Source organism: Elgaria multicarinata, chromosome 4 (assembly GCF_023053635.1).
Source record: "Elgaria multicarinata webbii isolate HBS135686 ecotype San Diego chromosome 4, rElgMul1.1.pri, whole genome shotgun sequence".
Classification (NCBI taxonomy): domain Eukaryota; kingdom Metazoa; phylum Chordata; class Lepidosauria; order Squamata; family Anguidae; genus Elgaria; species Elgaria multicarinata.
This window is the reverse complement of record NC_086174.1, coordinates 49,696,152-49,723,943: the sequence shown is the minus strand read 5'-3', so window position 1 is coordinate 49,723,943 and position 27,792 is coordinate 49,696,152. Positions and strand designations below refer to the sequence as shown.

The following is a 27,792-nucleotide window of genomic DNA, read 5'->3' as shown; positions in this document are numbered from 1 at the left end:
GGCGGGGCTGCGGCTGGGGCAGACGGTTTAGCTATGATAAAGTTCTGGATATCTCCCTTGCCTTCTATAAGATAAGCAGCTATCACATTCTCTCCCACCCCTAATGCGAAACAGAATATGGCGGCAAAAAGAACCAGGAAGTCCAGTATCCATACAAATAAGACTTTCAGATTATTTTGTAAGTCTATGAATGAAACCGGCTTTGGCTTTCCGGCTCAGGGACTTGTTGCAGGTACTGCGTGGAATGGGATGGGGGTGGTAACCTGATGAGAAGTGGCTCAGATTAGGTTATCCTCCCGCCATGCACAGGAAGGAAAACAGTGGGTGGGAGAGCTCCGGTGCGGATGGGGTCAATTGGAGCAGGCCGGTGAAGAGGCCGAATGGAAACGACCCTCTGCGCCTCTTCCAGCCCTTGCTCTCTTTTGTGTATCCGGCTTCCGCTTGGCTTTTAATTGGAACCACTCAGTGGAGGCTGGTGGCTCAATTTTCGGTGGGGATGTGAATTCATTCTGAGTTTCAATCAGAACCAGCCAGAACTCTAAAGGAAAAATCTAAAGCACCGAATCCTATCTCTAAAATTGTTTCAGCACCTTGGATAGCTCCTTTGGAGTTCTGGCTGGTTCTGAATGAAACCCAGAATGGATTCATAGCCCCTCCGATATCGGAGCCACCAGCCTCCACTGGATCCACTTCCTTCTTCTGCAGAGTTGGGTTTTCACACATTAGCCTCGGAACCTCTCTTGCGTGTTCCTTATGTTAACAAGTGGATGTTGTTCTTATGGAGGAGAAGCATTTGTAACTCGAATGAGCATGCTGGCCAACATGGGTTTTATATTCACATTGCAATGGTTGTAGCCATGTGTGGAAAAGCCATCATCGATCTGCCCATCCTAGTCCCTCGTTGCCTGAAGGCTGAGAAGATCTGAGGTGTTGGCAAGGCACACAGAGTCCTCTTCCCAGGGCCTCTCTTCTGTGGCAGGGTTTCAGTTGAGTTTAGAAAGCAGCTTTTGGTGTCACTCTGGAACATGTGAAGAAATAAGAATAATAGAGAAGATGATGCTTCTGAGAACACGGAAGTACATTTCCCTCAGCAGAGCCAGCCCTCTTGCATCCTGGGAGGGTGTGGGGGAGGGTTTTGTGCAGAATGAGCCCTGACATCTATCAACAGAGTTATCATAGTTAATAAACCATGAGTTGTTTGATCATGTAAATTGGGTCTGTTAAGAATTCTCAGGCTAGGGCAGCAGATTGTTTTATATGCTTGATCCAGTGTATTCCTCTGATTTCCCTTAGGAACTCTTGGCTGCTGTTCCTGGAGGAGGATGGAGGAGATCCTGGTTAATCTGTGTGGGACCAGTCCAAAAGACCCACTTCCCATCTGGGTCCACAGCAATGTTGGCCACTGTTTTAACCAGCTGATTTTAAACATGTTTCCTCATGTGATCCTGAGTGTAATCAGTGCCTGCTACATAGGAACACCAAGGTATAGTTAGGTCACATTGTGTGAGTAAAATTATATACAGTGCCTGAATTCTGTGACCAGAATAAGCTATTCAAGTTAAGTAAGGGTGAATTTTTGTGCCTATATATATATATATCTCCCCCCCTTCCTTGCCACTCTCCTGATGTAGTCTAGCACCTTGTTCAGTGTTCTGACCATTTTATACCACTTTTCCCATGGCCAGTCAAGGATTGCTCTGGATAGATATCCATCACAGTTCACTGACTTCGCTTCCCCCCCCCCTTCTTTGGTTTTCTGACCACTGATGTGCATTAGCATTACAATTCTGAGGACACTTACAGAAGTTTGTCCCACAAACTTGCTTAAGATCGGGCCTCACAAAGGATGTTTTAAGGATGTTTTAATCATGTATGCTATGTTTTTAATCAGTTTTAATGTGTTTTATATTCACTGTTGTTCCCTGCCTCGATCCAAGTGGAGAGGTAGGTAAGAAATATATTATTATTATTATTATTATTATCATCATCATCATCATCATTGTTGTGGGAGCTCGTGGGAAGACCTGTAAACATGTTTTCAGGGTTGGATCTTTGGGTTGTTTAATGAAAAAGTAATCACAAATAGCATACCAGACAGCATGGCTATTTTGCCTGAATCGGTATATATCCAATGTGGCAATTCCTTCAAAGGCTAGGCAATGGGGCATATAGAGTTCCAAAAATGAAAAGCAAAAAAAATGAATGGACATCAGAAGAAGGAGACACTACTCTAATGCTTTCTCTTCTCTCTTTACTAGATCTTTAGTTTCTCCGATTGTGTACAGACCTGGATGGAAATGCAGAATTGCTGCATCCTTTATACTTGCTGGTTTGTCCGTCCTTGACATAATCCTAGTAACCATTTGGCGACAGAAATTGGTTCTCTTATATCTAGAAGTACTGTCAAGTGGCATAGCTACGTTGGCATGGCTTACCCACAGCTTGGCGCTGCTTGCTCTCTACAAGTCTCCATACCGTTTCAGCCGTGGCCCATTAATCCTACTGGTCATTGTCCTCCTTCCCATCCCATCCTTTATTATCACACTGGTGTGGCGCTGCCAGACTGAGACAGGTGGTCAGCACCTTCAACTTGTCACCATCTTCAGACTCTCTGTCCTCTGCCTGCAGCTGGCCTCTCTGCTTCTCTGTGTAATTGGGTACATCATCCCCGTGGCCAACAGGCAAGACGTTTGCTCCATCAATGATTCCTGGCAGCATGAGCCCCTGATCACAGCCTCAGGGGTTTCTGCACCCATTTGGCAGGGAGTGGCTGAGGATGGAGAGAGCTGGCTCTCACGTTTCTCCTATGCCTGGATGAGCCCCCTTATGAAGCGTGGCTACCAGTGCATGCTGAATCGGCCACAGGATGTCTATCAGCTTCCTCGACGACTCCAAGTTGAAAGAGTCCGTGAGCACTTTTGCTCCTGCTGGCAGGAAAAGGCAGTTCTTAGCCAAGAGCATGAAGAGGCTGCATCTTCCACAAACAGATTATTTGCCAAAAGGGATGTGGGAGGTGTTGAATTCCCACCTCCAGTATGCCCTCGTGATACTCAAAGGTCCGTACGTCTTCTATCAGTGCTGCATGCAGCTTTTGGGCTACACTACTACTCTCTGGGCCTTCTCAAACTGGCTGGCAGCCTGTTGGGATTCTCCGGGCCCCTGCTTCTGAACCTGCTGGTCAGTTTCATGGAATCACACCAGGAACCTCTGAGCCACGGAGTGATCTATGCACTGGGACTCTTTGCTGGTTCCTTCCTGGGCGCCATTTTGAGTAACCAGTTCAGTTATCAGATCAACAAGATGATGCTTATGGTGCGTACAGCAGTCATCTCTGCCATCTACCAGAAAGCCCTCCGGGTGAGTGGCAGTAGCTTGTCTGGCTTCACCACAGGTGAGATTGTCAACTTTATGAGCACTGACACTGATAGGTTGGTCAACTTCTGCTACAGTTTCCATGAACTGTGGAGTCTTCCTTTCCAATTCGCCATCACTCTCTACCTCCTGTACCAGCAGGTGGGCATAGCCTTCCTGGGAGGGCTGGGTTTGGCTCTGCTACTTGTGCCCATTAATAAAGTTGTTGCAAATCGCATCATGGAGAACAACAAGGAGATGCTGAAGCACAAGGACGTACGGGTCAAGGTGAGAATGGGGATAAGTGGCATTTCAGGGCTCACTATTACGTTTGCCTCCTGATGGTTCATGTAACTTTGGCTTAAAAGTCCTTTAGGTTCTAATAAATAAACTAACATTAGGCAGCAGTAATACTAACTGGGTCTTCATGGTTTATCAGGTAGTAGTGTAGGCTAATCAACAAACAAGTGAGAGCCAATATCAGTATACATTTTCCTAGAGATTCCATTCCATGTGACAAGAGGCTTCTGCCTCCTCCTCCTCCAGCAACAGATTTTGGGTGCCATTCAAGGTGGTGGAGTGGGAGAGTGATCTAATCTACAGGGTACAATCCACCAGGAGCTGTGCAAGAACATGGAAGAGCTCATGCACAGTTCCACTCCTTTCCGTGAGTCTCAGACAGGATCATTCTCTGAAGGATTGTGGCCCATGTCAATGAGCTGGAAGGGGTGGGGCTTGCTATTTGGATTTTCCATCTTAGGCACCAAAATGTCTTGGGCCAGCTCTGACTTATCCCCTTCAGAAACATTAAAAGTGCAAAATTTCTTTGTAGCTGGATTCTTTAGAAAATCTGTACAGCACCATGTACATTGATGGTGCTATATAAATAAATAATAATAATAATAATAATAATCTGCTTGCAATACCCACATTGATACTGAGCTTTCAGTAAACAACATATGAACATATGAAACTGCTTTATACTGAGTCAGAGCACAGAATCATACAGTTGAAGGGGGCCTTGTAGGCCACCCAGTCCAGTCCCCAGCATGATGCAGGAAATCCAGAGCTAAAGTAACCCCAATTGGTTGCCAGATCTCAACATGCTGATCCATGTAGCACAGCGGGCAGTGGCTCTCCGAGGTCTCAAGCAAAGATCTTCCCAGCCCTGCTATGGGAGATACTCGGAACTGGAGCTGAGACCTCTTGCATGCAAAAATACCTGCTCTACCCCATAGCCCTCCCCAAGGGATGTTACCCTTTCTGTAGCATCTCATTGAAAGGATTTGGATTTTTGGCTACATTAACCTAATTGGAATATCTCCGCAAATGCATTGCACTTTGTTGCAATACATTTGCAGGTTCTTTGTGGCGTCTGGTATGGGTTACTTAGGGCCCAACTGAATTAGACAGCTCTATATGTGTGTCTCTGAAAGAGACACGCTGACTGCTCTGTTGTGTCTTCCTCTACCCACAGTTGATGACGGAGTTCTTGTGTGGCATGCGAGTGATCAAGTTCTACACCTGGGAAAGACATTTTGGCTCTAGAGTGCATGCTTGCCGAGCCAGGGAGCTGAAGAGCCTGCAAGCAATCAAGTACCTTGATGCTGTGTGTGTCTATCTCTGGGCTGCACTGCCTGTTGTCGTCTCCATTGTCATCTTTCTCACTTATGTTCTACTAGGACACCAGCTGTCTGCTACTAAGGTAAGAGGCATGGCCATCCCAGGTCCATCCCTCTACTAGGGCTACAAGATTGACTACTTTGTTATTCCAGCTTCACTGGTGACCAGTCCATTTCCAGGTTCAGTTCAAATTATTGGCCATAGGCTTTAAAACTATAAACAGTTTGGGAATTGCATACTTAAATGACTGTCTCCTGCCATGTGATCCTATCTGCCCACTGAGATCGACAGAAGAGGCCCCTTTGCATGTGCTGCCACCACCTGGGGACTGGTTGGTTGGGATGTGTGAAAGGACATTCTCCACTGTGGCACCCAGTTTCTGGAATTCCTCGCCACAGGTGAGCGATTCAGCTCTCTTGCTGATATTGTGCTGATGCCACTTGATATTTTTATTACAGCAGGTTTTCAACTTGAGTATGCCTGGCTTCCATTGCTGGTAATTTTATCTACTGTTCTTGTTTATTTAAAGTTGTTTTATTTTTCTTGTTTTAAATCTTTGGGGTGTGTGTGTGTGTGTGTGTTTAAACACATGTTATGAATGTCAGCTGGCTTGGGAGTTTTGTTAAATGAAAAGGGGTGGGGTAGAATTTAAAAATAAATAAATAGATAAACTAACAGTCATGATGCGTGAAATGGCTTTGGACAATACAAATGGGGTCCTGTAACAAAATGTTGCAGTGTGAAGTGCTTTTGTTCAGGGTTCCAGAGATATCATTCCATTCTCTGCCCCACCCATCCCAGTTTTCCTTTGTCTCCCTACTGTCAATCAGCATTCTATCCCCACTTGGGCTATATTTGAGTTCTGCCTCTCCTGGGTTTTTTTCCCTTAAAGTTTTTTGAGCATTTGATTAAAGTATGTACGCGTTGAAAGCATTTTGCCTGTTCCCAGATCAGCTTATAGATCAATAAAAAATATTAGACTGTCACTGCCCTCAGGCTTACATTCCAAAAAGATAGGGCACAAAGGAAAAAGGGGAGAGGAAGGGGGGAAAGCAAATCCAGCCACCAGTTCTTGAAATTACAGAGTTCTGCAACAATCTGCTGGGATGGAAGCAGTTCTGTGAGGGGAGAAGCCAAAAGGAGCTGGTGTCACCTTCTTGCTCTCTTTGTCTTGGCCAGCAATAGATGCAATTGTGCAAAGGATGCAACAGTGTATTAATATACTTAATTTGCATGATTCTGCGCACAGGATTTGGATCAGTTGATGTGACAGGTGTATTCCCTCCCCCTTCAGTGCACATGTGCCTGAGCATAATCCTTCCAATTCAACAAGACCATCTGCATTTGCTTCCTCTTCATTATTTCTTACTGCACCAAAATGCTGCTCTGTTTTTTGGGCCTGCAATGCTAGCGTTGCCTCCCATGAATTCTTCTCTTCTACCACAGGTGTTTACAGCTTTGGCCCTTGTTGGGATGCTCATTCTCCCTCTCAATAATTTCCCCTGGGTGCTGAATGGGATCTTGGAAGCCAAAGTATCTCTGGACCGAATCCAGCACTTCCTCGAGCTCGCAGACCAGGATCTGGATGCTTACTACATCAGAGGTATGATGGTCAAGGGAAGGGAAGTAGAGAAGCTGCTGGTGGAGAGTTTTGGATCATGGGAAGTACTTTTGGTTCATGGGAAGTACTTGTGAAAAGAGGTTTGTGTATTCTGCTTGGCTGCAGAATCTGGAATAGAATTTGGTCTTCCTCTTTCATGTATGCAAGTTGCACTTGCAACAAAATGTTGCAGTACATCCACACCTGCTTTCCAGGATTCCAGCCAGGCTGTCATGCCCTCCTCAAGAATACTCCATCCTATCCCCCGCTCCTCCTATTTTCCATTTTTCTTTTCCAACTGACAGTCACTATTCTGTGGCTACTGAGAATGCTCAGTCCTCAATGGGATATTTTGGCGAGTCCCCCCTTTTTTTAAAAAAGGGGTTTTTTTAACTTCTGCAAATTTTGGGGTTCCCTGCGCATTCTAATGCCTAACTCTTGCTTTTGCACTCAGTCTTGTTGGCACTCACCACTCAAGTTTGCTATTAGAAGGGAAGGATATATGCAGTGTCTCTGAAATCAAAACAGAAAGCTCGATGTGCCACTCACAGTTCGCAAATGCACCTCTTGGAAAATATGCTTTTCCATTGCAGCTGGCCCTTCCGATCCATCTTCTGCCCTAGAAATGCACCATTCCTCCTTTTCATGGTCACCAGCAAACAAAGAAAGCACTGGACCCCTCATACCTAGAGGAAGTTTGCAGCTCTTTATTCAAGATCTGGTGGTGGCAAAGGTGAGCAAGGAGGAACAGCGACACAGGGAAATGGCATTATGCAAGCCACTTAACAGGAGAGGCTTGGTCCTTCATTTCGTTGAATGATTGGATGGAAATTCACAAAGCGATCTAGCAAGGCTGAGGACTACATTGTGAACCTGCTGGTGCTTCTTTACCTCTGCAGGGTGCACTGGTGGGGGTCGTCGGGAAGGTTGGATGTGGGAAGAGTACTTTGCTTGCAGCAATCACTGGAGAACTCAATAGGTAAGTAGTCAATGCCACTTAATAATAATACCGTATTTCTTCAATTCTAAGACTCACTTTTTTCCCCATATAAACATCTCTAAAAACAGGGTGCGTCTTAGAATCGCGGGTGTGTCTTAGGTTTTTTTTTCTGTTGGTGGTACTGAAATTAGTGTGCGTCTTACAATCGATGGCGTCTTACAATCGAAGAAATACGGTAATAATAATAATAAATTTATTTCTTACCCACCTCTCCGTTTGGATCGAGGTGAGGAACAACAATAAGTGTAAAATACATAAAACTTCGCTCTTCATCTCGTAGAACCCATGATTTTGTTTGCTAGACACAAGGCTTAGTTTTAATTAGGGCTTAACCAGAGCTCAGCTCTGTTAAATCTGGTTTCCAATTTGCACCCCAGTGAGTAAAGCTGAACCAGGGTCAAGGACCACAAAACACATGATTGCACATGAAATGAATTAAACCATTTATTGATACGGTATGCTGACTACAGGAACAGCAGTAAGTTCATATTATTATAGGCCCCAAATAATCACACAATAAAATAAGGGAAACCCCACACAAGCAATGCAACGTAATTGACAAGGCCATGCAATTTGACTAAAGGAACAAACAATAATATTCAAGGCAGTGCAGTGTGAATAAAAGAATAATAGCAATGACTGACAAAGCAAATATTAATATAGCCATTTAAATAAGAATATATTATTAAGCCTTCCGCGGCATCTCACTAAAAAGTTTCCTCCAGCCCATCTAGTTTAAAAATATCCCAAGTTTCCTAGCTGTTCTAATGCACAGCACTGTAGGAATGAATTCATATCTACCTATCCAGTAGGCCCAAGCATCCATCAGTCTCCCGTAGTTTTAACAGAAACATAGATGGATGCAGGCCAGGCACCGTCTGGTCCTGTTGTTATGGATACCTTTCATTTTGCACAGCCTGAGGATGTCGACAAGATACTTGGCATGATGAGACCAACCACTTGCTGTTTGGCTTCTTGCGCATCTTGACCTTTGAAATCACCTGGGGCTGGGCTCTCTTTATGGGTATCAGCTGTGGTAAATACCTGGTCTTACACATGGAATGCCAAGCGGCTTCCCCTCCAAGGAAATGATCGGGTCCATGTTTGCCTAGCTTCAACAATGCTTGAAGCATCAGGTACTCTAAAACCACTCACAAGGGCCAATCAGAGGGTCTTTCCTTCACTACAGGGCAATTACAACAAGCCCTCTGGTATGGCCAAGACTTTTCTGTCAGAAAACGTAGCTTAGGTGCATGGAAATCCAGCACCAGACTTTGTAGAAATGAACGATTGACAAGGCCCGTTTTCCAAACTCACTCAAATGGCACTTTGACATTCCTCTTTTTTTTTGTCTGTTTCTGCTGTCTATCTCTGGGATGCATGCAGTCAAAGCGAGCCTGTTTACATTTGCGATCTGGACAAAGGATTCGGCTTGGCCACACAAGAACCTTGGATCCAGTTTAGCAGCATCCGAGAAAACATCCTTTTTGGGAAGGAATATGATGCCAGATTTTACCAGGATGTAATAGAGGCCTGTGCTCTCTCTGATGACTTCAATGTGAGTGCCCTATAATGAAAATATATCCCTAAGCTCCCCAGGAACAATATTGCTCTAGAAAAGTGTTTCAGCATTTACACCTTGCGGTATGACCCGACCTTGGGAATTCCTGATGTAGAGCACTGTTGGGATAAGAAATTTTTTAATAGATTGGATTTGGAATCATGTAGTCTCAAGCTACTTATATTGAGGAAAGGACCACCTGGAGCTTTGTAGTGCCATAGAGCTTTGGGGGACTTCCAGAGCTATTTTCCAGCTTCGTGTTTCAGCAGTGTCCAGAACAAAGTCAGCATTGGGCAAACTGAGTAACCAGATCCATTATTTTTTTAATACCATGTTATGCTTTCTAATGTGAATTTTTGTATACAGTTCTACCAATCTAAAGGAATCTTATAATGTTTCTGTAAACCTCCGAGAGAGCCCTGGCTATGGGAGCGGTATATAAGTGTAATAAAATAAATAAATAAATGTTTACCCACCCCTTCATTAAATCAATGAAACCAAGCCCCATTTAAACCAATTAACCTGCCTCATTAACTCAAATTGAGACTTATGCCCAACTAGCTTCCTTTGGATTGTGGTAAATATATATTTTACTCTTTATTATTATGCCTAGTATTTTACTCTTGGGGTTATGGTTCGTGAATGATAAGCTTTGGGTATATTCTTACGCCTTGCCTTAGGAGTGAAGAAAACTGGAAAGGAGGGCCATTTTTATGGCTCAGTTTTGCAGTATTCTCTGGCAAAGCGTTGCCACATCAATTTCCATGCCCGCACTGTAGAGCCAACAACATCTCCAATGCAATGTATGGGGAGGTTCTGCTTCCCTCCCTTTTCATTGGATTCAGAACAGCAGTGAAAACAGAATGAGCCCCTGGTCTTGTTTGGACACTGCTGAATGTCATCTAATCTCTTTTGGTTTCCATGCAGATATTTGGCACATGTCTGCTTGTCCATGATGGACTTAAAGCAAGAAGGGTCCGACTTCAGGCTTGTGAGATCTACTTTGTTTTTTTACTAGAACCCAGAGGTTCACCAATCAGAGCCCAGGCACAAAATAATGGGTGGACATCTGCTAAGACCAGGGTGCTCCTGAACACATGGCTCAACCCAGGAATTAGTGATCAGTCCCAGAACCAAGCTCACACAAAAATCCACTTCTGGTTTTCCCCCAAGTGTTCTTTTTTCAGCAAGCTAACATAGGGGGAGAAAGCTTTTTAGTTGCTGCTGTTGTAGTTAGAAGATTAGGAATTGGAAACACTTGTTAATCTACTGCAAGTCACCTAGAGGTCCACTAGTAGGTCCTGCTTGGCCTTCTGCCCATCCCTACACTACGGGAGTGAATCAAACATCCAGGAATCCTGAATGGCAATTTTCTACATCTCACTGCAGCTGATCAGCAGCTGTTTAATTATCTTATGTCTGTTTAACTTTCAGATTTTGCCAGCAGGTGATCAGACAGAGGTGGGTGAGAATGGAGTGACCCTCAGCGGGGGACAGAAAGCTCGGGTTGCCCTTGCTAGAGCTGTTTACCAGGTAGATAAAAGACAGGATGAGAACCAGAAGAGCAGTATACTGAACAGAATTGGTGATGCATAAGGGTTTCCACTGATAAGGATCTTTCTGAGCAGTGAGCAAGTCCTGCTCATAAGACACAAAACAGGCCTCACACACCAGGCCTTGATGCACACAAACCCTCCGCAAGCCAAGCGCCACCACTTGAACAACCTGAGGGTAGGGTAAAACACAACCTTTCCCTCATATGAGAGGGTAAAGGCTAGAATCTGAAAAGGTTTTACTGTGTATGTAATAAGCTGTAGGTTATATATAAGGTGTTTACGATAGTAACTGTGGAGCGGGTGATAAAGCCAAGCAGACACGTGGTTTGAGGTAACAAAACAAAATAAAATGTTTATTTTTGTTTAACAGATCTTAGTTACTTCAAATTCAAGTTAACCTACTTAATCTACTAGTTTTAATAAAAACAGTAATCTTAAGTCTCTTAAAATCTTATCTCCTTTCACTCTCCACACCACTGACAAACCAACTAACCCCCGCTCTAGACTCCCCCATTTATACTCCTCCCCCCTTCCACAGCATCATCAGCCACACCCACTCAGTCCAACACTCTGCACTCACTAGACATACAAATTCAGACATACCTAAGGGAGCAGAACTGTGGGGTAACGCCACAGCATCCTATGCAATAAATCTATATCACTGTTCACCTTAGGAGAAAGAGCTATACCTTCTCGATGACCCACTAGCAGCTGTTGATGCAGATGTAGCCAATCACCTTATGCAGAAATGCATTCTGGGAATTCTCAGACATAAGACCAGGATTCTTTGCACGCACAGAACTGAGTTCTTGGAAAAGGCTGACATCTTACTGCTGATGGACAATGGCAGAATTCTCAAGACAGGTATAGTCTGGTGCCTTCTGCTAGTTTTGTTTCTGCCTGCCTGGATCCTGAGTTCCCTTTCTCAAAGTGGGAATTCATATGGAAAAGTACTGGCATAATATGATAATGTTGGCCAGTCCCCGTTAAGATTCTTGCTGCCCTATTTTGTGCAAGCTGAAGTTTCCAGACTTTTCAAAGGCAGTTCCAAATACAATGCATTGTAGTGATCCAGACTCCCCACCCAGCCCTCCATGAGCTGTCTGATGGCAGATGTGCATAATTTGCTTCCTGGCCCAGGTGCTGGGTGGATTTTCCACCGAGCGCTTGGGCCAGGGGCTATGCTTTCCCTGCTCAAGGCTTTCCTGGTTAAGGAAGCCTCATACGCAGTGAAGCTGAGCCATCCAAGTCCCCTTTGCTCCTCCTCCGAGGAGCGACGGGGACCCAGCCAGCTCTGCTTTGCCTGCCCCACCTCCTTCCCACAGTGGGGGAATGACGTGGGGCAGGCCAGGCACAGCTGGCCAGGTCTCTGTCATTTCTTCGGAGGAGTGAAGGGGACTCAGCTGGCTCGGCTTCACTGTGTGTAGTCTTTCCCAGTTAGGGAAGCTCCACACACAGTGAAGCTGAGCCAGCCAAGTCCCCATTACTCCTCTGATGGAAGAATGGTGGGGACTCTGCCAGCTCTGCCCTGGCTTTGCTTGCCCTGCCTCTTCCCACAACAGCAGAAGGAAGCAGGATGGGTAAAGCAGAACCACCCGGGGCCCCTCGCTCCTCCAGAGGGACAAAGGGGCCTTGGCTGGTTTAGCTTTGCTGCATGTGGAGCTTCCCTGGCCAGGAAAGCCTCCACGCAGCAAAGTAGCTCAGGGAAATCCCCCATCCTGATCACATATTGGAACTAGCAGTGGGATTCCTCTCCCTGCCTCCTCCTGTCCCAGCCTCCTCCTCCCTCTGCTGGGGATGGTCTTATGAAGGAGCAGGGCTTGGTGTGTAGAGGGAGTGGGGCACAAGACTCCGCAGGCCAGATTAGGCCCATGGGCCAGATGTTCTGCCCCTGTTTTACAGGCATGGGGCATAGAGACCATTTTCACCTCTTCTTGCAGCCCAATGGGCCATTAGAAAACTGCTCTGAAGTTTTGGGAGCCCTCCAGAACAGTATGGGTTGGTGGTGCTGGGGGCTGTAGGGGAAAGGGAGTACTGGCAAAAAAAATCTCCCGCCTCTGCCAGCAGGAGTTTCTGCTGAATCAGAGACTCTTCTGTGAACAGAACACACAGGGGTGCAACTGTGGCTCCTTGTCAAAGTTTGGAGTCTCAGGCACTGGCAGCTGACATATTTTAGCTTCTATAGAGCATGAATGCACCCTATTCTTTTTCCTTTCTTTCCAGGAACCCCAACAGAGATTCTGCCACTGGTAGAAGCTGCTCCTAAGCTTAGTAAGATGGACAAGAGAAGGGAGGACAACAGTAAGTATTGGGTATTTCAGGATGGCACAGGTGTAGGCAGGCTGGACTCATGGCAACTGGGCAAAATATTTTTAAGAGGCCTTTGCTTGCTACTTTTTAGCTCTCCATCAGGACTAGTGGGCCACAGTGGCCCCATTCAGAAGACACCTTAAACCATGGCTTTAACCACAGTGGTTAAGCCAGAAAGCCGGGTTGTGTTCAGAAGACACCTTAAACAGTGGCTTTAACCATGGTAAATAAAGCAAAAAGCCTTATTCACCATGGTTAAAGCCATAGTTTAAGGTGTCTTCTGAACACAGCCTGGCTTTCTGGCTTAACCACCATGGTTAAAGCCATGGTTTAAGGTGTCTTCTGAACAGGCCCACAGGGGAATGAACTGGTTTGGAAATCTGAGGGAAAGGAGGTCCTTACGTGACACAAAGAAGAGTTGAGTACACAGGGTTCGTGTTGCATTTTCTTTCCTAAAATTACCAAAGACAGTAAAATAGACAGGAAGGGCTAGAGAATCCTACTTAGGGCTTTTCCACACAATTAAGATAAGTCCCTAACTGCATTTTGGCCTTAGTGTGCGATACGTGTACATTTCCTTTGGGTAGAAAATAGAGCTATATCTTCTCCCCATGCAATGCGTGAGGGGACAGCTGTGGGGGTGGGGGATCATGTCCTTTAGAGAATTTTGCCCAAAGCAAATTTAGGAGAGCTGCACTGGGAGGAAGGCGTGCACACAGCCTCCAAAGGATGATAAACTAAAAAGCCAACTTCACAAATGGACGTTTTTTGTCACTTTTTAATTTGAATGAAAATATATCACAAAGTGCCATTGCGCTGCAGGCAAAGGATGCATCGCTTATAATGGGAATGGGGAAACTGTGGCCCTCCGGATGTTGTTGGAACTACAACTCCCATCATCCCTCCATTGGCCATATTGGCTGGGGCTGATACCATGGGCATAACAGGAAGCTGCCCATGACAATGCAACAGCCACATTATAGCAGCACTGATTATTCCAACTGATGTGCTTTTTGAAGGGGAGGGGGGGGCATTTTTCCAGAAGCAAAATATTATGGGTCAAGTGATAGGAAAATGCAGTATGCCAGTAACAGAAGCAAAAACCTTGACAAAACACACTGGGGTCCTGCAAGCCATGGTCATTATTTTACTAAAAAAATAATAATGTGTGGAATAGTTCTGGGTTACCAGCAGTCAATGTAGAAATGTCTGGTTATGTTGGCTGTCCTTAGAGGAGGACAGATCATGTTCCTCAAGCAGGAAGCACTGGGGAAGGAACGGTGTTCTGGTGTGTATATCCAAGTATACTTTTCTGAACTCCTTGCTTGGGATCTGCAGTAAGTGATGCACTTAACCTGGGTTGTGCTATAAAAGAGGGGTGCGACTGCAGAAATCATGGGACGTCTCCCACACTCTAGAGTACTTTGTTGTCCAACAAGAACCTCTTCTTGTATCCTGTGACTGGTTGCTTTTCCTGTCCCTGAAGTACCTGCTGAATATAGCCAAGAGGAGGATGCAGAGCCTGAGGAAGAAGAAGAACCAAACCAAGCCAACTGTCTTCTCAGGCAGGAGGAGGAGAAGAAAGAAGGGGCCGTGGCTTTCCAGGTCTACAAAGCATATTGGGTGGCTGTTGGAAGCTGCCTAGCATTGTCCATCCTCCTCTCCCTGCTGCTGATGCAAGGTAAGATTATCTCTTGCTTCCTTTCCTGTTCACATCTTCCCTTGTTTTTGGTTTCCTGCTATCTTACAGTAATTCTGTTCAAATAGGTGGCCCATTTACAGGAGCTCAGAAAATATGCATTGTCACACTGCATAGGTTATGGAAACTATTAGGAAATCCATCAGCTAAAACAAAATCTTGAGATACTAAGTTTTCAGCTTCGGTTTTAAAAAAAATCCAAGATTTTAGCTCTTGTGGCAGAAGAAGGAGACTTATTGGTAGGTTCTGTTATAAATAAGGTATAAGTAGAGAGCCAGTGTGGTGTCGTGATCAGAGCATTGGACTGGGACTCAGGGGATCTGGGTTCTAGTCCCCATTCAGCCATGAAGCTCACTGGGTGACTTTGGGGTAGTCACTGTCTTTTTGCCTAACCTACCTCACAGGGTTATTGTGAGGATACAGTTAAGAAGGGAGAGGTCATGTAAGCTACCTTCAGTTCTTTGCACGAGGAAAAAAGGGTGAGATATAAATGTAATAATAAATCAATAAAATTAGGGATTCCAGTGTACAGGGAGTGAGAATTCACTTAGCATAGTTCCCATCCTGTTCCTATGGGATCCAGTCTATGGTTTAATGCAGACATAACTGGAAACTATGGTTTCTTCCTATGTGGATGGGCCTGCATGAACCTCGGACTTGCAAACTCTCCTGTCCTCCTCTTTCGTGCTCCAGAAAATACTAAAAGCATCCCCTTTTAGTTTTAATCACAATTCCCTGTGTCATCCAAACTTGGGGAACTGTAATTTGTTTATATTATGAGCAATCCAGGATCAAACCGTGGTTTCAGATCACTGGGAAGTACATCAAGTGCTGATATGAGACAGGGCTTTCTCCATAGCGGTGCCCTGACTTTGGAATGCCCTCCCCTAAGAGGTATGTCTGACACCAACTTCATTGACATTTTGGCCTAAGACCCATCTGTTTACCCTGGGATTTATGAGTGGTTAATTGCTGCTGCAATCAGTCTCACTGAGGATTGTTATATGAGATGTTTATTAGCAATGACTGTAAGCCTTAAGACTCGGAGGCTAACAACCATCCTATGCAGGGTGGGATTTTCGCCTCTCTGTCCTCCTGCCCTGCATTTTTGCTAGACAAATTTGTTTGCCCATCTACTGAAAGTGTCTTGAAAGGGGAGGGAAGGAGGCTGGAGAAGCCTCAGGATAGTTTGTATCTTGGCCTCTCCAGTCTCCTCCACTCCCCGCCCACTGAAACGCCCCCTTTTCCCCTTCTCCGAGGTTGTGTTCCTGACCTTGGAGAGGCAGCTGGCGTGGTTCTTTCCACGCCAGCTGTGTGAGGGTAGAGATGGAGGTCAGAACTCCAATTCTCAGCCCCAAGATCAGAGCACTGTCTCTGATCTCAGATCTGGGGATCCAAACTTGTTTTATCCTTGTTGTTACCTGCCCTTCACACCAGATTATTTTGCCCCCTTCATTTTTCATGTGAGAAAATGATCATCACTTTATGGCATGCACTTATATTCTGTTGAGCACTTATATTCTAATAATTTGTAGCCTCTTTTTCATGTTAGAGTGGATGGGAAACTCCCTTAACTAACTTTTGTTGGAATTGGGGAAATTAAATCTCATTCACTGATACTTGTGCATTTCTGCAGCTTCTAGGAATGTCTCCGACTGGTGGCTGTCAAACTGGATCTCCAGCCTACCGCATGCAGAAAATACCTCTGTCAGCAACCTGTCTGTTCTGCCTTCCTCACAGCTGCTGCTCTTCTCCCATGGGGGACTCATGTATGTCAGTATAGGCTATGAGCGGAATCTCAGATCATGTCCATCAGCAGATGTGCATGAACACACACATGTTGTAGCTGCCCTTTTGCAAAGGCTTTTCTTACCTGAGTAAGAGGCTAAACACTTTCAGAACTGCTGCTGAGCTTACAGAGACAAAGAGAAGCTTGAAAGAAAGAAAGAAAGAAAGAAAGAAAGAGAGAGAGAGAGAGAGAGGAAAGATTCACAAAATCTACCAGATTTATTTATTTTTATTTGTTTATTTATTTATTTATTACATTTTTATACCACCCAATAGCCGAAGCTCTCTGGGCGGTTCACAAAAATTAAAACTGTAATAAAACAACCAACAGGTTAAAAACACAAATACAAAATACAGTATAAAAAGCATTGCTCAGCGCAGATGGGGACTGTAGTACTTTGGATGGAACTAGAAATTCTGACTATATGAGATGGCTTTTAAAAACTTCCAATGACTTCTCCAACTGCCAAGCACACATGGGGCTGAATCTTTCCCAGTGTCACTAAGACAAAAAGACAGATAATTTGCCTGCCAAAGATTGGCCCCAAATAAGAGCCAGGCCAGGTAGGCATCTGGCATGTCCTAAGACCCCTGGGAAGAAAATTGGAAGCTTAATGAGGCATGGGGGGAGTACATGGCCTCCTGTACTGCACTGACTGAGAGGGGTGGTTAGCGCAATTGTGTGGAGGGTCCCTTCTGGAGCATTCCTAGGGGTCCCTCTTCCCCTCACGCCTTGAGAGCAATTGCCTTTCAAGAACTGGGAGAGGGATGGAAAAAGCAATGAGCTGGTGACCTGTCTATCCTGACTGATCTTGTCTGTCTCCTCCTCAGTTCCCCAGTCCTGGCCTCCATCCCTTCAAATGGCTCTGTGGATGTGAACTTTTACCTGACTGTGTACGGCTGCATTGCAGGAGCAAATTCTGTCTTCACCATCCTGCGGGCCTTCCTCTTTGCCTATGGCACCATCCATGCTGCTACTGTCGTTCACAACAGGTTGCTCAGAAGGGTGATGAAGGTAAAATCTCTTGGACCAGACAACATTGGGTCCTGGAAGCTCTACTTGGGGAAAGGAGGATAAAAGGTGGATAAAAATGGATGATTTTTTTTTAAAAAAATTAATCACCAAAATCTAATTTGTAATATTTTAAATCAGATGTTTTTTAAAAAATTAAATAGCAAGTTTCCATTATACAATAATTAGGTTAATATTACACAATCTGAATAACACTATGTCAGCCCTAACAGTTCACCTCTAAACTGAATCAGTGCCTATACCAGATATATTGAATGAAAGGAGGTTTTTCTATGTAAATGAAGAACCAATTTGGTCATTTCTCAGTTATGATTATTTACATAAGCATTTCATCTTCACTTGATAAAAATAAACTGTTTCTGTCTGCCAAGTAACTATTAGACCTTACTTTGACCCATTAGTATTGGGCATTTCTTTCTGTTTTCTGTTTGCGACTTTGTGTTTGGGAGGGGAGGTCTGGGCCAAGAAAGAGGAAAGCAGAAAGGAGCGACACTAGGAAGAAGAGGAGACAAAAACTCTCCACTGCTCGTTCCCATCTGTCATAAATTGTTCCCATAACCCCACAAACTGTTATGGCTCCTGATCCTAAGAAAGAACCTATATGGGAATATTTTTAAACATTTCCTCCATAGATTAAAAAAAAATGCCTGCAAAGTGTATACAGTGCAAGAGAAAGAGTCAAGGCCTAGTTATAAACAGTAAAAAAACAACAACCCAACAGTAAAAATAATACTCTGTTTAGTAAATCAACATGGTTTAACAATCAAATCTGCACCACTGTTTAGGAAATGTATGAAGTAGTAGTAAAGCGTTATTGTTTCAAACAATGGTTACAACCAGCATAATAAAAACAATACTAAAACAAATCATACATGCAAGGTCAGAAATGTTGCTCTATACATTTGGGCTGTAAGAGCGAAGTTGGCCAATGCCAATAGGACAGTCTTGTTATTGCAAGTAAACAAAAAGTATATTCTTCCTGAATCAGACCAGCTGGACTTATTCACAAAAAAACAATCTAAATATTTAGAATGAATTTGAGAATAGATACGGCAGTAGAACAAATAATGAGGCAGATCCTCCACTTTGCCACTTCGGCAAGCGCAGAGTCTCGAGGCATAAGGAATTTTATTAAAACGCCCTTCCAGAACTCCTGTTTTCATTTGTTGCATCTTTAATCGTGCAAGGGCTGATCTAAGATGAGGATTAGAAATTAGAGTCAGGTAGCGTTCACATTCAAATTTAAGCTTAGTCTGTGCAAACCAAAGTGCTATCTTTATTACTTGAGACTAAACAGAGATCTATTTGAATAGAAACACTATAGACCCTCTTTATTTCAATTGGTCTTTTTTCTTGCTGATTTTAAAGAAGGATTTTTAAATCGCCTTCTCCACCCAAAACCCCTGAATCAGATTTGGTGCATGCCTGGGTACTGCAAAGGAAAGAGGAAATTGGATCTGTCATTACAACGGCAGAAGGACACTGTTGGATGGATACAACCCATAGATTTTAATTGCCTTGACTTATATCAATCCACACCCGAGAGGGACAGATTGAAGAAAAGCTGTCACAGAACATCATAGTTCACCATGACCCTTTACACTGTTGTTCCTTTTTTTGGACCAGGCCACAATGACTTTCTTTGACACCACGCCAACAGGCCGCATCCTTAATCGCTTTTCCTCGGACCTCTACTGTGTGGATGACAGCCTGCCTTTCATTCTCAACATCTTCCTGGCCAACATCTTTGGTCTGCTGGGGATGCTGGTGATGATCACCTATGGGCTGCCTTGGATTGGCCTCGTCCTGCTGCCCTTGGCCGCCATTTACTACTCTATCCAACGCTATTACCGGCGCACGTCCCGTGAACTCAAGCGCCTCTACAGTCTCACCCTGTCCCCCATCTACACTCACTTCTCGGAGACCTTGACAGGCCTCAGCATCATCCGGGCCACCAGGGCCACAGGCAGGTGAGTTTTGCTCTTCAGCCAGGCAAGGACTAAACATACGCAGTGCTGACAAGGAATAGGGCCCTGGGACTGCTGTTAAAAGAGGCGGTGAGAAAAACAAGAGGAACAATTCCTAACGTTAACCTCCAGGCTGTCTCCAGTCTAGGTTTGAGACAGAGAACCAGCAGCGATTGGAGCTGAACCAACGCTGCCGTTTTGCCAGCAACACCGCCATGCAGTGGCTGGACATTCGGCTGCAGATGATCGGAGTTGCTGTAGTTACTGCCATTGCAGGAATTGCCATCATCCAGCACCAGAGGAAAATGGGAGATCCAGGTGAGTCACCTGACAATGGACTCCGAAGGAGGCATCTTCATCTTTGGCCATCCTTTCGCATGACTGTCTCTCCTCTTGATCTCAGAATGCTTGTTCCTTCCATCATGCTTAGATGTGGATCCTGGCCTTCTGTCCCCTACTTTAAGAGCAGAATCAGAGCTGAACGGCTGGAAAGTAACTAGAGAGTAGTTTGGTAGACCCAGGGCCTACTTTCAACAACCAACATGAAATATGGGACACTTTGTATTATTATCATTTTACTCTCTATTTTCATGTGTGTGATAGTATCATTCTCTCTCCAACCACCCCATCTTTGTCTTTCAAAAAAGAAAGGAATAGAGGGAATATTGCAGTCTGTCTAAGGTAAGGATGTGACCCAGTTGAAGGACATAGATTTAGCTGACCTCTTTTGCAGAGAGGCAGGGTTCTCTGTTGCCAAATATCCCAATCGCGTTAATCCACATAATGGAAAGAGTAGCACACCACAAGCAAAGAGGCAACACAAACCTTGCCTGAGACATCTGTGAGACAAACTGGGTAGATGAATCTGGATGGTTCAGGCAGATGACCTGTGACGCAAGTACCAAGACGAGAAGACAGAGCTAGCCAGCCAGTCTTCTCTATTCCAAAAATCCTTTGTGATGCCAGAGATGCCAGTTAGTCCTTGAATGTGCAAGAGAAAATCATTCCACCAGTTCTTTCCAAGGGGAGCGTTTCTTAATATGGCTTCTTGGTTTCTCTCTCTTGCCCTTTCTTTTTTCCCTATTTTGAAGCTAAGCCATCTCCACTAGTTCTCTCTTCCATTTTGTTTCTATTAGAGTTGTAAATTCTTTTGCCTTCCTCACCTAGTGCTTTTTGATGGCGCCCTTTGTGCCCCTACAGGTCTAGTGGGCCTGGCCCTTTCCTATGCCCTGTCAGTCACAAACCTGCTATCTGGACTCATCACTAGCTTCACTCAGACAGAAACCATGATGGTGAGTGTGGAACGGACAGAGGAATATGCAACAGAGATCCCCATAGAGTCTCAGGAGGAGTCGCTCCAGGTAAGGCTGCCTTGCTGGGACTCTTTAAGAGTATGTGAGTGTGTTGCTGATCTGGAGGATCAGAGCATGTGATTCCACACAATCCATATGCACAGGCTGCTTTGGTTCCCCAGTTGTCTCTGGGATTTTCAGCCTTATTTCAAAGATCAGCTCGGATCACACATTCTCCTTCAGTGCAAGAGAGCATCCTGGAGAGAAGGTAAATCCAACCAATGGACTCCGAAGACAGGATCAATCCAAACTGCCTGTCTCCCATACTCCTGCCTTCACCAGGACAGCAGGGATTTTGGGAGCCACCTGGTCTACATAGCATTTCCTCTTCTCTCCTAGTTCCATTAGTCAGTAAGAATTGAGACCCAGGAGGTGAAGATGAAGTAGGAGGAGTAATAATATAGGCTGAAATTTGCAATTGAGTCAGCAGTACGCACTGCCACATTGGGACTTTGGGGTCCACCCTGATTCCACTGTCAATCATAGAAATGGCAGATCAAAAAGGGCCTATAGTAGGAAGTTGATGGGAGTATTGCTCTTCATTATTGCTCAGAATTCTTCTCTTCCTTCAAGGTTGCACCTGATTGGCCAAGTCGGGGTCACATAGAGTTCCAGCAAGTAATACTGACCTATCGGCCTGACCTACCCAGTGCTCTGGATGGGGTGACTTTCACTATCTATCCTGGAGAAAAAATTGGGGTAGTTGGACGGACCGGATCTGGCAAATCCACTCTATTTTTGGCCCTTTTCCGAATGGTGGAACTGAGAGCCGGCCGAATCCTCCTGGACAATATCGACAGCTTTTCTGTTGGCTTGAAGGAGCTGAGGTAGGTAATATTCAGCAGGGATAGTGCCACAGGGCACTGGGGGTGCAGCTAGGAACTATATTTTATTTCCAACAGTTACTTGTGGCATAACATCCAGACTATCTGCACGGCACAACACCCTACCATGGGTTATTAAACCCACGGAGAGGCTGCAGCGTACGCAGCCACCATTTTGAATATGCAGCCCATGCCCAGAGGTTGTCATGTTGTGCAAACACGGCAACAGTGGGTTATGTGAGGATTAACCCATGGTCTGTTTTAGCTCTGCATAACCCATGCTTGACAAGTTCACACGAGACAACCACCCCCAAGCGGGAATTGGCACCCGAGTGTGCTGCAGCTCATCTGAATCGAGTCATTGTCACGGTATTAGTGGAAGAATTATTATTATTATTATTATTATTATTATTATTATTATTATTATTATTATATTTATATGCCACCCCATTGCCGAAGCTCTCTGGGCGGTTTACAAAAGTAAATTAACAAAATTCTTTACCCAGTATTCTTTAGCCTTGCCATAGCAGATCAAACCATTTAAATGTTGTTCAGCCTGTGAACTATGGTGCCACCGTTCCCCAATCTCTTTTGCAATTTAATGAGATGGGGCAGAGCTGTCTCAGGATGTACACAATTACTTCTGTTTTCCTCTAAGTTGGTTCCTCCCAGTAAGCCTTCTTCTGTCCTTGCTTTTAGGTCTAGATTGGCCATAATCCCACAGGACCCCTTTTTGTTTAGTGGGACAATCCGTGAGAATCTGGACCCTAAAGGGCAACAAACGGATGCTGACTTGCACCATGTCCTGGAGCAATGCCACTTGCAGGCAGTGATTACAGAGATGGGTGAGTCTGTTTTTGGGAGCAGGGAAGGGAACCACTCATTGTGTTTGCTGGGTGGGGTGGGAGGATATCCAAAGCCCAGAGGTCTGAAATGTTTAATTTGCAAAGGGATCCCCTGACCTTCTATCACTCCATTTGTTTCAGCTTCCCACCCACTCACCCCATCTCCCCCCTTTTACCCTCCTGAGCGTCCTCCAACTATGTGAAATTAGATGGAGGGCTGCAAGTTGCCCAACCCTGTTATAAATGCTTTAAAAATGTTTCCAGTAAGATTCGTTAAACAAAGTTTTCCAACCTTTATGGCCCCATCAACACATTTGGAATGTTTAAGAAGTGTCATGGGCACAAACACAAAATGGGTGGTGAGTCATAAAATGGAGCATGGCCAGTCAAAATTTTAGGAGTGTCCCTCACTTGTTTGTTTTTTCTTATTTTTTTCTGTGTTCATTCTCTCTCTCTCTCTCTCTCTCTCACACACACACACACACACAGAGAACATAGAAAATGGAGTTCTTGGTGGGGTGGTGGCCTCTTCCCCACCAGCCATTTTTGGGGGCATGCAGCTTTTCCCCCTATGCAACTCAATGGAGCAATGTGTCCATTCACTTGGATGGAGAGAAAAAAGCTGCCCAACCTCTGAAAATGTCTGGAGGACAATAATGCCCCCGTCAAGGAACATGGTGGCAATGGGAATCCTTGGTGGGGAATGGGTTTTCCTTTGCACCATCTGGTTTTCAGAGGTGTAGCTCCTCCTCCCGATGCAAGTCCATCAAGCACTGTGGACATCCCAGGTGGGCAAGTGGCAGTGAGAGCCTTGCAGGCACTGCAGAATGGCTTTGTGGGCACCGTGGCCCCCGTGGTGGAGATGCCAGTTTTAAAGGGAGGCTTTACAGCAGTGCAAGGTGTGGGAAAGAACAGAGTGCCTCCCGATGAGCATTTTATTGCATGCTCGTTACTGGGCACTCACAGAGTTTGCTCAGGTCCCTCACATGCCCTCGTTTGCCTCTTGCCCTTTATGGCCTTCCTTGTGCAACCAAAAAAAAACCCTCATTCAGTCCGATGGTTTTTAAACTTCGGAATCGTTGCTCTCCTGCTATGTGCAGGAGAAGCAGCGCCATTAGAGCAGCGGACTCCATGGGCCTCATGCTCGTTGTGTACTTCCTCTTTTGAAAAGAGGAAGTAACTGAGGAACGAAAACACGAAGGTAGGGAGCATGTTAACCCCCGGTGTGATGGAGTGCTCTGTCTCTCACTGAGAGCACGCCGTGTTCTTAGCACTTCTTGCTCACTTTTGTTATCCTGAGGTGAAGTTTTAAAATGCATTAAGAAACCCTCGAGGTAACATCCCTTTCTTGGTCCGTGCAGGTGGTCTGGATTGTGAGCTGGGGGAGAGAGGAAAGAGTCTCTCCGTAGGACAGAGGCAGCTCGTTTGTTTAGCAAGGGCTCTCCTAACCCAGGCCAAGGTGAGTACAGTCATTTCTAAAGTGACCTCCCCACACATGGCAAAGGTTTCTGGCTTGGGACAATCCTGCCCTGGGTTTGTCAGGGGAAGAGTCATCCTGCTGGAACCAGGAAGTCCTGGTCGCTCGCTCCCAACCAGATCCCAAATTAGAGGCTTGATTGACATTGTTGCTAAAATATATGCCAGGTACCTATTAGCTAAACTTGAGAACTGGGCAACAGAAAATAATATTTTCATGGAAGAACAAGCAGGATTCAGGAGATGATATTCTACCCTGGATAACTGCTTTCTGCTGAGCCATCTAGTATACAAATATTTTCAACTTGGAAAAGGGCAACTACCTGCTGCATTTGTAAATCTGAAAGCTGCTTTTGACACCATCGAGAAATGCCTTGTTGACTCACTAAAAAATGGAACAAACCTGTCAATTTACCAGAAGTTAAACTTCTTGCTTTTCCATCAGATATTGAGAAGAGCTTCTTCCTTTTTAATGGCATTAGCTAAGGTCCGCATCAGATTTTATAAGGCAGATGTAAAAGGCTGCACCAGAGAAGTTGATTGTTGCAAATTTTTTATTTTATTTTAGCACTGTATGTTTTATCCTTGGTTTAGTTAACAGCCATTTTTATTAAAATTGGAAACCAATGTTATGCAACTTTAGGTTAAGGACACAATCCTATGCATGTTTGGATAGAAGTCCTATAAACTCCAGCATGGCTGGTTGGGAATTGTAGGACCTTTTTTCTGTCTAAACATGTATAGGGTTGCATCTTAAGATTGTTAGTTTGGGCCATATTCCTTAGTTTTTTTTAATTTATGTTTAATTTGTTCACTTTTACTTTTGTAATACATTGGATTTTTTAATGTTATATTGTGATGACTTAGGTTATAAACAATAAAAGTGAACTGAATTAGATGTATGGTATGAATGTGTAGCAGAAACAAGAATTTCTGAGAGCCAGTGTTGTCTAGTGGTTAGAGTGTTGGACTGGGAATGGGGAGATCCGGGTTCTAGTTCCTACTTGTCCATGGAAGCTCACTGGATGACTTTGGGCCAGTCACAGACTCTCATAGAATCATAGAATAGCAGAGTTGGAAGGGGCCTACAAGGCCATCGAGTCCAATCCCCTGCTCAATGCAGGAATCCACCCTAAAGCATCCCTGACAGATGCTCAACCCAACCTACCTCACCGGGTTGTTGTGAGGATAAAATAGAGAAGAGGAAGATTATGTACTCCGCCTTGACTTCCTTAGAAGAAAAAAGGCAGGATATAAATGCAATAAATAAACAAGCAAGCAAGAATTGTGTTTATAGTATTGACATTCATTACTTGAGTCATGCTTTTTTCACATTCTGTCAATCCTAGATTCTGTGCATCGATGAGGCCACAGCAAGCGTGGACCAAAAGACAGACAGATTACTTCAGCAGACCATCCGCCAGCGATTTGCAGACAAAACTGTGCTGACTATCGCTCATAGGTGATGTTTTGTTTCTCCTTTGTCCTCTACTCTTCCACCTCCTCCAAGTAGTGATGGACAAGGTTACCAATCACCTTGCCTCAGCTTTGCTTGCTTACAACACTTGCACCTCCAGCCCTCTCAACAGGTGAAACACTAGTTGCTGGGATAATTACCTCAGTGCATAGCAGGTTCAGGAACATCACAATCACATGGCTTTGGACTTACAAATCTGAAGAACTAAATTAGGTTCATTATTATCAACGCTAGGATTGCGAGAGGAAAGATAATCAAATCCACAAGACCCATCCTACTTCCCCTAATTTTAGACAAATTATGCCACCATAGTTCTCTAAAATACAGTATTTATGTATTCATTTATTACATTTATATACCGCCACATAGTTGAAGCTCTCTGGGTGGTTTACAAAAGTTAAAAACAATGAACATTCAAAACAAATATACAAGAATTTAAAAGCATAAAAACAGCAATATCCATTGAGGGAGGAAAGATAACGAAATCTACAAGACCCATCCCTGACTAGCCCAAAAGGTAAAGGGGTCAAGTTTCCTTTAGTTCCCTTGTAATTTGAGCACTAGTCAATATATTTATTTTATTTATTTATTTATTTAATTACATTTATATACCGCCCCACAGCCGAAGCTCTCTGGGCGGTTTACAACAATTTCAGGGATAAGCAATGTTTTTGGTACTGTGGGCACATCTGGGAATTGAGAAACTGTCCTGGACATGCCCATAAAATGGCCTAGTCATGGGAGGTATGGCTAGTCACCAATTGTATAAGTAATCTCCACACAGGACAGTATGACGCAGAGGTGGCATCTGTGCCCCACCACACTAAACAACTGCTTTGAATCCAGTTTTCAGCACCGATGGAAACCTACGTCACAGAAAGCAGAGGCCCAGTTCGCACACAACTAAAAGCCACAGTGGGTGAATTTTGCTGTAGGGCTTTTCGTTGTGGTGGCCATCACCATTTTGAATATTCAGGACGCAGCAGAGGTGCGCTGTAGTTTTTCATTGTGTGCAAACCCAGCGTGGGTGGGGTGTTGGGGTGTCTGGGAAGCCACCTGCAACTCTAAAATAACCTCGGGGTGTCTTGTCAACCACCACAGCAACACACCCTCACTGGCTTTGGATGTAATGAGAAGCCACGGCATGCCCCCACCATACCCCAAATATTGAAAATGGTGGTTGCCGCCACAACGTGAAACCCCACGGGGAACTTCACCCACAGTGGCTTCTTGTTACTTGCAAACGAAGACAAACGTTTTTTCTCTTCCCCTGTAAGCCAACTCATTCCCCTTATCTCTTTTTCTCTCCAGTCTGCATCACCACCCATACACTCTCTTTCTCTCTCATCCCAGCTCACCACTCATAGATGGTATCTTTCTCTCCCTGCCTCCCTCCCCCTCTCTCTTAATCTCTCTCTCTCACACACACACACACACCTCCCTTCTCCTCCTCACTACAAACACATGAAAAACCAATCACTCTTTTTCAGGATTCCAGCCAATTTCACCCTAAACCTCTCTCTCTCTCTCTCTCTCTCTCTCTCTCTCACACACACACACACGCACAGAGAGAGAGAGAGAGAGAGAGAGACATGCATTCAAACATGCAAGCTCACAGGTATTCCCAACCTCCCAGGCTGCTCCCAGCTAGCTCCCTAAGCCCTCGCTGGTTTCCTGCTACTTCCCCCTAGTTTCCTATTGGATTTCCTGACCCCTGGCTGGCTTGATCTTCTTCACACTCCTCCCCCAACTTATTAGGCAGAAATGACTGGAGCCCCTTGGTCTTTCCCCAGTACTTTTTCTTGGTGGCTGGGCAGCCGCTCATCAGCTTTTGCTGCTGTGCTTGTTCCTTCCCAGGTTGAACACTATCCTGGACTCCGATCGAGTGCTGGTGATGCATGCTGGGAAGGTGGCAGAGTTTGATTCCCCTGCCGTTCTCAGCGAGAAGCAGGCCTCCTTGTTTCATCACCTCCTGCACACTGGGCAGCAGTGACCTCCCTGCAGAGACGCTTGGGCTTGACAGTTTATACCTCATGACTGTGGCCGTTTCCCCTTGGCAACGTGGGGCCCTTCCCTGACCTTTCCCTCCACCTGCAGCATTGTGAAACAGGCGCTCCGCCTCCTGCGGAGCATCCTGCTTCTGACCAGGTGATGGAACATTCTCTGCCAAGGACAGCAGAGGAAGGCAGTAGATCTGTGCCACCCCTCAGGCTGAAGGGAGTGGGACCTATGAAGAGGGGCATTCCCATTTAGGGTGGATAGAGAATGGTGGCTTTTGCACAAGAGCTTCTTGTAGAGGTTCTGTCATTTAAGAAATAAAAATAAAAATA

At 44.9% G+C, this 27,792-nt stretch overlaps 1 protein-coding gene across 2 annotated transcripts; it reads left to right on the top strand.

The window, feature by feature from the left end:
- The first annotated feature begins 216 nt into the window (after positions 1-216).
- ABCC10 (ATP binding cassette subfamily C member 10) lies at positions 217-27,792 on the top strand. 2 transcript variants are annotated; one of them, XM_063124240.1, is made up of 22 exons: positions 217-232; positions 1,294-1,483; positions 2,259-3,639; positions 4,829-5,056; positions 6,421-6,577; positions 7,168-7,307; positions 7,474-7,553; positions 8,961-9,132; positions 10,570-10,668; positions 11,366-11,555; positions 12,915-12,992; positions 14,488-14,682; positions 16,337-16,469; positions 17,320-17,503; positions 19,148-19,491; positions 19,637-19,806; positions 20,689-20,849; positions 21,414-21,667; positions 22,364-22,509; positions 23,871-23,968; positions 25,335-25,447; positions 27,320-27,792. In XM_063124240.1, the coding sequence occupies exons 2-22, from the start codon at positions 1,323-1,325 to the stop codon at positions 27,453-27,455; spliced, it is 4,620 nt and encodes a 1,539-aa protein (XP_062980310.1). In that variant the 5' UTR covers positions 217-232; positions 1,294-1,322; the 3' UTR covers positions 27,456-27,792. The 2 variants fall into 2 exon arrangements, with proteins under 2 accessions (XP_062980310.1, XP_062980311.1); XM_063124241.1 differs by lacking the exons at positions 217-232; positions 1,294-1,483 and having other exon boundaries at positions 3,329-3,391.